Here is an 11,338-nt window from a genome sequence, read left to right on the forward strand (position 1 = left end):
GCGATTTCCAAAGACGTATTGCAGTAACAAAGAATTGGCGCTCAGAGGTTAGCGAGCGGTATCTGATGTGCTTAAGAAGAAGCACCGATCTTGATGATTGCAGAAAAATAAGCTTATGGAAAAAGGACAGTGTTTTGACTTTTAAAAGATTTTCGAAAGAAATGTTTAGCAACCTTTCAGCATGTTGAGATACGTGGTCAAATCTTTTTAACCCATAAACATATCTAGCAATGTTGTTGTAAACAACATTTAGTTTGTTCTTGCACAGGTAGTCACAGTTTGAGTAAATCACACAACCATGGAGTAGCATAGGTATTAAGTACGCTTTAGCCAGAAGTAGTCTTATGTGCAAAGGCGTGAAATACTGTGTTAACCATAGTGTACGAAGCATTCCATACACTTTCCCAACCATTCTAAAAATATGGTCTTTCCATGTCAATGTTTTGTTAAAAATTACACCTAAGTTTTTCGCCGTATCTACGTATTCTATAACGGAATTGTCGAACACTACATTCTCTAAATCATTAGTGGGAAAAGACCTTCTATGAATAACAATACATTTTGACTTATTCGGGTTTATACATAAGCCATTCATAGCAGCCCATGAAAATATTTAATTCAAATCGTGGTTTAAGTTACTTATGCACAAGCTAGTTTGATCACGAGGACAACACGTAAACAACTGCACATCATCAGCGTAGATATGAACATTACAATACTTAAGGACATCGGGTAAGTCATTGATGTACAGAACAAATAACGGAGGACCCAGGATAGAGCCTTGAGGGACGCCTCTTAAGACATGAAGGAAGTCAGACTTCACCATCTATACATACTGCTTGAGTCCTATCGCCAAGATATGATCTTATAAGGGCAACTGCATGACCAGAGAAGTTAAATAGGTTTTCCAGCTTCCTACAGAGCATAGTGTGGTCTACAGAATCGAAAGCTTTGGAGTGGTCAAGAAGTGTTAAGAAGGCAATGTAACTTTCATCCACTCGCTCACGAATTTCTTCTGCCACAGATAATAGTGCCGTTGTACAGCTCCGCTTTCTGACAGGAGCTTGTATTCATGTACATATGATACGATTTGCCCATGTAGAATACGTTCAACGACCTTAGAGAGGAAAGGGAGTATGGCTATTGGTCGATACTCATTATTTTGTAATAACTTTTGCAGCTTTCCAGTATATTGGGAAGACACCGGTCGTCAAAATTGAGTTGACCAAGTAAGTAATGTGGGGAAGGATTTTGGGAAGAATGACTTTTAAAAACTTTGAACATATACCATCAAGCCCCATTGCGTTAGACTTCACAGAAAGTATGGCTTGGACAACATCACAATTATCGACACAAACAAACTCGAAAGGGAGTAGTTATCAATACACACATTATCGGCTGAGTTTGGTAGTCTTACAAAATTATTATTTATTTCGTTGATGTCGACATCAGGGGGATGAGACAGGTCATTTTGGGCTTACCAATTCCTATTTGTTTGATTTTGATCCACTTTTATTTTGTATTCAAAGCAGAACTAAGCTTATACTTAAAATAATTTGCCTTGGCCAGCCTTATGGCTTTGTTTGCAGTAAGCCGAGCTGTTTAAAGCAGCTATGCGCTTCGACTGTTTTGTACCTTTTCCACCGTGAGTAGGCTTGATTACGAAGGTGGATAAGGTGTTTTAATGTAGCATTGAACCAAGGGCTATTCTTGTATTTAGGTGTTATTATTTTTAGTGGAACGTGATCATCGAATAACTTATTTATATTATCCTGCAGAAACTTTGTCTGGTCATCAACCGATGTTAACGTACGAATCAAGCTCCATTCAACCGACTCAACGGACTCAGCAAGAGAATAATAATCTATACTTCTGTAATCGCGATACGCGAACGAACTTGGCCTACATGATGTTTGGAAGTTGTAGTTTAGGAATATCAGGTCGTGTTTTGAGAAGCAGGAGGCGGATAGTTGCGTGTAGTGAATCATTTTATGAAGATCATTGACAAAAAATAAATGTAATAGAGAAGAGTTAGTATTTGTGAAATGCGTTGGTATAGCACAGTTTGTGGGAAAAAGTCCCAGAGATTCCATGCTTTGTTTTAAAGTGGCATCCACTAGTAGGTTACTATTAAAATCTCCAGCGATGATAATATTGTCATAGTCTAATAGTAACGATTGAAGAAATTCAATAAACGCGGAAAAATCTACTAGTCGATTCGGTCTGTATGCACAGCCGATAAGAAGCCTACTATTATTATCAGAAAACATATGAACAAACACAGGTTCATTTTCCTACATGATGATTTTCCCTTATTTTGTCTCCAAAGCTCTCAGCTGAGTATGTAATGTTCTGTTACACCCGAACTTACGCCTTCCTTACTTGTTTTAGTAAGAAAATGTCAAAAGCATATGTGGATCGGTTGTGTGGATTGCATTTGCAGGCCGAATGCGATGAAATCTTCTGCGTTGCGAGATTTATCTTTTTATGATGAAACTTCAAGATTTATGGTTAAATCCTTCCAGATACCTAATGGCATATCCCCACTTAGAGATTTATTCCTTAATCCTTAAAGGCGTCCGCCGTGATGTGATTGCAGTGTGCTCCGCAATCCACAGAAGATCCTGGGTTCACGCACCGGGAAAAGCAACATCAAAATTTTAGATAAAGTTTTTTCAATTAGAATAAAATTTTTCTAAGTGTGGTTGTTGTTGTTGTTGTAGCGATTAGGTTACTCCCCGAAGGCTTTGGGGAGTGTTATCGATGTGATTGTCCTTTGCCAGATACAGATCCAGTACGCTCCGGTAACACAGCACCATTAAGGTGCTAGCCCGACCATCTCGGGAACGATTTATATGGCCACATTAAACTTTCAGGTCATCCCTCCCTCCCCACCGCAAGTTCCATGTGGAGCGTGGGGTCGCCAGAGCATCGTCTGTTAGTGAAACAGGATTCGCCACGGATAGGTGAGGTTGACAATTGGGTTTTGAGAAGCTACATATATACTGCGCTGGCAACCTGAAAGGGTTGCGCTACACAGCCCCTTGAATCTGGTATTTCAGTCGCCTCTTACGACAGGCGTACCTACCGCGGGTATATTCTGACCCCCCTAACCCGCTGGGGGTCTCTAAGCGTGGTCGTCCCTTAGCAGTGTTTGGCAAGCACTTCCGAGTATATTTCTCCGATGAAAAGCTCTCAGTGTAATCTTATCTGCCTTGCAGATACCGTTCGGAGTCGGCATAAAACAAGTAGGTCCTGTCCCTCCAATTTGTAGGAAAAATTAAAAAAAGGAGCACGACGCAAATTGGAAGAGAAGCTCGGCCTAAAATCCCTTCGGAGGTTATCGCGCCTTACATTTATTTAATTTTTTCTTAATCCTAAAATTTTTTTTAATAAAATTGAACACGCCCTTAAACATACAAACATATAAATATATAAACTGTGCCCAAGTATAAAAATAGTACACAAATAATCTTCTGCAGTGAAGAAGAGTGGTTGGACGACTGTGACTTTTAGCGGGCTGATCGTGGTTCGATCCTCGGTGAAATAAACCTGTTGGAAAAAACATTTCGAAATGGTACCATCGCGATATGCCAGTAAATATTTAGTTTCCCCCGGTGTTAAAATCATTAATTCTTAAAAAAAAAATATTTTAAAACTTTAAAAGTCGAGTGCAGTTTTATTCAATTGGGGTTTTCGTTCTACTGTTAAATTTTGTTGCCATTGTGGTCAGTAGAAAACCTTTGCTGTTTTCTTTCGTGTGTCATAGATATCTTGGACAAACATCTGATGAGGCTTTAAACTTGTCAACAATTTCTTCTTCTAACTACGTTAATGTACTTTTATTTACTGATAACTTCACGTCACCATTATTATCAATTTATCTATTTAACCCAGATAACCCTAATGTCCTATATGTAGGACACCAATTTCATGTCGACTCACGCACGCGCCTGATGGCCAGGAAATAACGGGAATGTATTTTTGCATGCAGTAGAAATTGCGCAACAGCGTTAGTAAGTGTTTACAGTCCCGCAGTGAGAGAAGTGCTCATTGTCTTATTCAGAAAATTACTAATTTTGAAAAATGCAAAATTATAACATACGATTTCAAAAGTGAGTTAAAATTTATATGACAAAATTTAACAAATATATTTCTTTATTAAAAAATTATAGAGAAATAAATGAGTAAAATTATAGTTAAATAGTTATAGTTAGTAGTAAAATGAGCAAATGCTAGTGTCCTACCTACAGGACATTAGGAAGATATGTGTCTACAAGAACTATTTTTTTGCAGGGGTCTCTCGCTTCATGAGGTTCTTGATTTGTTGGAATATGTTGAAGAAAACACTGGCGACATCGATGAAGTGGTTTTACAGTTTCTTCTTCAACCCTTCTGTAATTTCAGACTTGTGTTTTTTCTCCCAGCGGGTTAGGGGATCAGAATATACCCGCGGTAGGTATGCCTGTCATAAGAGGCGACTAAAATACCAGATTCAAGGGGCTGTGTAGCGCAACCTTTCAGGTTGCGAGCGCAATATATAGCTTCTCCAAACCCAATTGTCAACCTCACCTATCCGCGGCGAATCCTGTTTCACTAACAGACGAGGCTCTGGCTACCCCAAGCTCCTCATGGATCTTGGGGGTAGGGAGGGAGGGAATGGCGTGAAGGTTTAATGTGGCCACATAAATCGTTCCCGAGATGGTCGGGCTAGCACCTTAATGGTGCTATGGTACCGGAGCGTACCGGATTTGTATCTGGCAAAGGACCATCACATCGATAACACTCCCCAAAGCCTTCGGGGAGCAACCTTATCGCTACAACAACAACAACATGAAGTGGTTTAGTTTCCTCCAGTTAATACAAACGACGAAGATTCTTGTCCTGAGGAAGCTTTTAGCGTAAGTAATTTTCCATTTGCCCAACTGCAAGCGCCAGCAGAAATAAAATTTAGTGCAGCCGGGCCTGAAAGCTCATCCGATGAGTAGGACGATAATATAACCTTATATATGTAGAACAACCACATTTGACCAAAATATAAGATTGTATAGGACTTCAATCAGGGGAGAAAAATGGTACCTGCCTTTGCTAGCCCACTTCATTCATATGGCGCTCCAAAGCGCTTGGATCATACATCGAGAACGGGGCGCAAGTTTGGACCAACTGACCTTTAGGCGTGCAGTGGCTACCAGGCTGCTGACTACCCATCGAAAGCAATCAACCTACCAAAAAGGCCATGTAAGTTGCCCCAAAGAAGCCGAGATTCGCTATGACCATATGGATCATCTTGTAGAGCCACAGGAAAAACAACCCCGATGTGCACATTGCCATCAAAAAATCACTACAGGATGTGTAAAATGCAATATTGGAGTACATACCAAGTGTTTTGTAAACTTCCATTCCAATTAATAAAAATATGTTTTTATCCCTTATATTCCTAACTAGCAGACCTGGTAGACATTATTCTGCCCTAAATTTTGTTTATCTGCATACATTTTAATAAGCTTTTTCCGTCTAACTCTGCCCTCCCCCCTCTTCACTTTTTCTTAACCCTTTTAACTAGCAGACCCGGCAGACATTGTTCTGCCCTAAGTTTGGTCTGTCTGCATGCATTTTAATAAGCTTTTTCCGTCAAACTCTGCCCTCCCCCTCTTCACTTTTCTTAATCCTTTTATTCACTCCTCCCTCCGTCTTTTTCGCTTCATCTATCTCTATCTTCGTCTCACTCTATCTCTTTTTCAGTCCCCTTCTCCTTCCCTCTTTTCCTTTCTCTCAAGTTCTTCTCATTCTTCTTCATCCCTTATTGCCAGTCCCAGAGCGTGGTATCTATTTTGTTCCAGTCCCATTCCGAGTCCCAGTCCTAATCCCAGTCCCAGCCCGTCTCTGGACTACTTCCCGGAAAAAAGGATCGTAAATACTAATATAGGCAAATTTATATACCAAATTTCAGGCAAATCGAATAGTACGTATGTAAATTGGTATGTGGGTATTATTAATTCATGTCTTTATTTCGGCTGCGCATGCATATTTATCAGTTTTGCCAGGTTGATGCGACTAAATCGAATATCACAATGAAAATTACTTTAAAGCTCTCATCAACAGCTTTCATTTAATATCCATATTACACACACATTCTAGGGGTATCCGGGCCCACGTTTTGGCCTATATCTCGAGAACCTAGCCACCCAGGGGTACGAAAAATTCCCCGTATCTTTTTGGTAAAAATGTTACTTTTGTTTAAACAATTTGGCTGATATAAAAAAGGAATCAAGAATTTTGTTTGATGCGGAGCGAAGGTGAATATTTCAAAGTTTTACTGAAAAGTAGAATTTTTTAAATCCATCCATCCGTTTATGAGTTATAGCTGTGTAAACAAAAATTGTATGATTTTTTACTACATTTTGGCAATTTCCCACGCTCCTGTAATATATACCTTCAAATTATATTAACTGTACCAGCTCACGTAGCCAAGCTTTCAAATGCAAAAAACCGTTTTAAAATCGGAGCATTCTGTGTGAAGTTATGTGCGTACATGGCATTTAGCAACTTTATTTTATAAGATTTATAGATTATAGATGTCCTAATAAAAAAAAATTTTTTTTAAGTATCAGAGTCTCTTTCTATAGCGGTTTTAAACAGCCATTTCCAAAAAATCAAGTTTTCGCCTGAGTAACTTTTAGGGTTATCTGGGTTAAAAACTATTTCTGCCTACGTGAATAGCTAAATTTTTGTTACTGTTATATACATTTCAAACGAATATCTGTTACAGATCTGCTTTTGGCAATGGGTGTTAAAGAGGGCGATAGCATAGAGACAAACGTAGTAGCAGGAAAACAAAATTTGCAAACTGTGGATAAAGAGAAACCGGAAGCTTCAATAAGCACCATGACAACATTGGCTGAAACCGATACTAATCTACCAACCTGTTCAATATTGCCGCCAAGCGCTGAGTTAGCTAATTGCCGTAAAGTGCCACTTGTTTCAACGCCTGCCGGAAAGGTGCCCGGTATTTTGATACTACGGCAAAATAAAAAGAGTAAATAAATTAACATGCATTGATTATATGAAAATAATAATAAACTTCTCCATAATCTCCATAAACTATAGGTGCTGCACGAAAAAAGGAAGGTGAAACCAACGTTTCGATTGACGATAATTCAAGTAAAAAAATTGAATCGATTTATACGGTCATAGAGGAGCCAACTATTTTGCCAGCTCCTGCGGTTTCTGAGAGCAATTCTGATAGTCAGGTTGCAACTAGAATAGCCGCTAAACCAAATGTGGTAACAACAGAAGTTAGCAATAATGTTTCTGTCAGCAATACAATAACCAACAGCGACACTACAACAACATCGAGCAGCAGCAGCAGTACGTCAAAAAATGTTGGCGTTCACATGAAGGAACAGCTATTATATCTATCTAAATTGATGGGATTTGAGGTTTGTATTGTTACTTTTTCATAACAAAACTTTTTATACTCAGCGTGCTTTGCACACAGAGTATATTAACTTTGATTGGATAACGGTTGGTTGTACAGGTATAAAGGAATCGAGATAGATATAGACTTCCATATATCAAAATCATCGGTGCCGAAAAAAAATTTGATTGGGCCATGTCCGTCCGTCCGTCCGTTAACACGATAACTAGAGTAAATATTGAGATATCTTCCTCAAATTTGGTACGCTAGCTTATCTGGACCCAGAATAGATTGGTATTGAGTGAAATCGGATGATAACCACGCCCTCTTTTTATATATATAAAATTTTGGAAAACACAAAAAACCTGATAATTTAGTAAATAATACACCTAGAATGTTGAAATTTGACATGTGGACTGATATTGAGACTCTTGATAAAAATTTTGAAATTTTTTTTTAAATGGGCGTGGCACCGCCCACTTGTGATAAAATCAATTTTACAAATATTATTAATCATAAATCAAAAACCGTTAAACATATCTTAACAAAATTCGGCAGAGTTGTTGCCTTTACTATAAGGAATGCTTTGAAGAAAAATTAACGAAATCGGTTAAAGACCACGCCCACTGTTATATAAGAGATTTTTAAAAGGGTCGTAGACGAATAAAATAAGCTATATCTTTGCAAAAAAAAAACTTTATATCAATGGTATTTTATTTCCCCAAGTGGATTTATAACAATAAATAGGAAAAACTTCAAATTAAAAAAAATGGGCGTGGGGTCGCCCCTTTTATGACTAAGCAATTTTCTATGTTTCGGCAGCCATAACTCGAAGAAAAATTAACGGATTGTAATAAAATTGGGTACACAAATTTTCCGTATAGCAGGAAATATTTATAGGAAAAACGGACGAGATTGGTTAAAGACCACGCCCACTTTTATATAAAAGATTTTTAAAAGGGTCGTAGACGAAAATAATTAGCTATATCTTAGTGAAAAAGAGCTTTTTGTCAATAGAATTTTACTTTCTAAATTGAATTATAACATTAAATTGGAATTGAATTTGAATTTATTTCCTTTTTCGTTTTTGTACAACTAAGACTAATAGGTCTTTTATATGTACATCATCAAATGGATATTATGTTATTCTAACAATAGTTGGAAAATTAATAATTAATATTAATAAAACATAATAATAACAAATTTATGTAAGAAATGTAACGCTTAATACTAATACAAGAGAATTTAATAAATGAAAATGGAAAATAAGACAGATAGTAAAGGAAATTTTGAAAATAGAAGACGAGAGAAAAGAAAAAGGAAGATATTGGCAGTAAGTGGTATGTAGTCAAAAGGCCAGATCACAAAAATGTCTGTATATTTCCGTTTTAAAGTTGTGTCTATTCAAACGAGCTTTAACACTTTATGGAATCATGTTCCACATTTTGATAGCGCTAATGAAAAACATTTGGCTGGATACTAGTGTTATGTCTGGGAATTACCAAGGTATTGAGTCTCTGAGATCTGGTTAGTTGAAGCTTCTCATACAGATATTTAAGGGTTTTCCACTCTAACAGCTTGTATACGAAAATACTGTTTCTTGCTGCCAAATGTTGCATAACGCTACAGCCCAGAATTTTGTCACGCCATGGTGATATATGACTATAACGACTTATGCCATAAACATACCTCGTTACATTATTGAATGCTACATTCACCTTGTTAATAGATTGTTAGTCAAGTTTGCTATAGACTATTTCTGCATATGTGAAATGAGGTACAATTAATTGGAAGGCGAGTTTTCGGCGTGTTTCCTGTGGGGTAAACGCTGCAGAGAATCTTAACCTACGCAGAATTACATAGACATTGGTAATTAATTTATTGATATGATCACAGTAGCTAAGCGTATTATTTATTATAAACCCGAGGTTCCTTATTTTATCAGTGATCACAAGGGTAGATGTACCAATGCACACAGGCGGAATGTCGGTTGGATTTATATCGCTTTTAGAAATATGCATAACACACGATTTGGCTGCATTCAAACATAAATCATTCTTCCGCGCCCAGGACAATACAGCAGACAGATCACTATTCACTTTATAGCATCTATCTTCCACAAGACCAATACGATCGGAAAGGTATAACTGAATATCATCAGCATAGGCATGAACACTGACGAATTGAGAAAAAACGTCATTAACAAACATACTGAACAAAAGCGGGCCAAGGATAGATCCCTGCGGGACACCTGCCTTAACAGCCTTAAACTCTGATTATGTATTCTCACTTTTCACTCTTTGAAATCTTCCAGTGAGATAACTAAACATGAGTTTCATGGATGATTCAGAGAACCCATAAAAGCTCCTGAGTTTCCAACATAACAGTGCATGTTTTACTGAATCAAAAGCTTTAGAGAAGTCTAGGAGGCAGATAATAGTTAGATCTCCAACGCCGAAATGTATTCTAATATCATCTAAAATGTTTACCATAGCAGTAGCACAGCTGTGATTTGGGCTAAATCCAGACTGCAATGGAGAAAGCAAGTTATTTTTTTGGATGTGCTCTGTAATTTGTTTGGCCATCAGATTTTCGCATACCTTAGAAAAAGCTGGGAGGATACTTATTGGTCTATAGTCACAAAGGGTGGGCGCATGGGGTTTTTTGGAATAGGCAAAATAACTGCTTTTTACAGGCTTCTGGGAAGCAGGAAGTTGTGAAACAATGATTGATTGTATGAGTTAATACACTTAAAATATACGGCAACACAATTTTGACAAATTTCAAGTATATCCCATCATTTCCAACATCCTCAGACCTAATTTCGAATACAGCCCTTTGCACATCGTGTTCACTAACACAGAGAAACTCAAAGAATTCTTGATTTGCATTGTTCGCAGATATTTCATCGGCAATAGTAATATTGTTGGAGTTTACCGAACAAGTAAAGAACTCATTAAGGACATTCGGGTCAATTTCACACTGCTGGTTATTTTTTCCATAGACATGCAGTTTCTTTAGGTTGTTCCATAGTTTTCTAGATGGGAGAGAAGGATTTAGTTTTTGTTGACAATACCAGTTTTTTGCTTGCCTAATCACAGTTGTTGCTGTATTTCGTGCTATTTTATACTCATGCCACGCTGCACTCGTATTCGATCTTCTCCACTTGGCATGTAATTTATTGCGTTTACGAATCGCAGCGCTTACTTTTTTATTAAACGAAGGACAAGATTTATTAATAATGTTAATAGTACGGAGGGGACGTGCCGATCGAAACGGGCAATCAACTTATTATTAAGGAGTTCAAGTTTTTCATCTACCGACTCGTAATTCCAACAAATAGCATTACAATCAGAGAACAATGCACTGGTGTCTACAGAACGGAAGTCACGGTACGAGAATGCAACACCACTAGGGCGATGTTCAAGCACTACATCGAAAATAAAAAAAATCAAATCATAGTCTGATATAAAGAATAATTGGTCAAATTTTAATATATGGGTCAAGTCAGAGGTAATAAAATAATCTAAAAGGCTCGGTCTAGCATTTCTCGCATATCTAGTAGGGGTTTCATTGTTTACTATAGTTAGACCTGCTGCTGAGATTTGATCACGCAGTTTGACACTAATGGAATCATTGACAAGTATATTGACATTGAAGTCACCACATATAACATAATATTCGTAGTCAGTAACATAAAGGGATAGTTCAGAAAAGAAACCATCTGGTAACTGACATTTATACAGATTATACATACATGAAACAAGTACTTTGGCTAAACCGTCCGAGACCTCTGAAACTATATACTCTGTACCGCAACTTTCAGACTTAGAAAGGAGTTTGATTTTGAGCGATTTCTTGCAGTATATAGCTACCCCACCTCCTTTGTTGTGCTTCCGATCATTTCGTACATTATAATTA

General features: G+C 37.6%; 1 protein-coding gene across 1 annotated transcript in view; it reads left to right on the forward strand.

Moving 5' to 3' along the window:
- The window catches only part of stau (double-stranded RNA-binding protein Staufen), a 54,564-nt gene that overhangs the window by 30,409 nt on the left and 12,817 nt on the right, over window positions 1-11,338 (forward strand). Inside the window, exons 6-7 of the mRNA XM_067776556.1 lie at window positions 6,770-7,036; window positions 7,108-7,439. Of these exons, the coding sequence (XP_067632657.1) occupies window positions 6,770-7,036; window positions 7,108-7,439 (599 nt within the window). The remainder of the gene's footprint in view (window positions 1-6,769; window positions 7,037-7,107; window positions 7,440-11,338) is intronic.

Source organism: Eurosta solidaginis, chromosome 3, assembly GCF_040869045.1.
Source record: "Eurosta solidaginis isolate ZX-2024a chromosome 3, ASM4086904v1, whole genome shotgun sequence".
Taxonomy (NCBI): domain Eukaryota; kingdom Metazoa; phylum Arthropoda; class Insecta; order Diptera; family Tephritidae; genus Eurosta; species Eurosta solidaginis.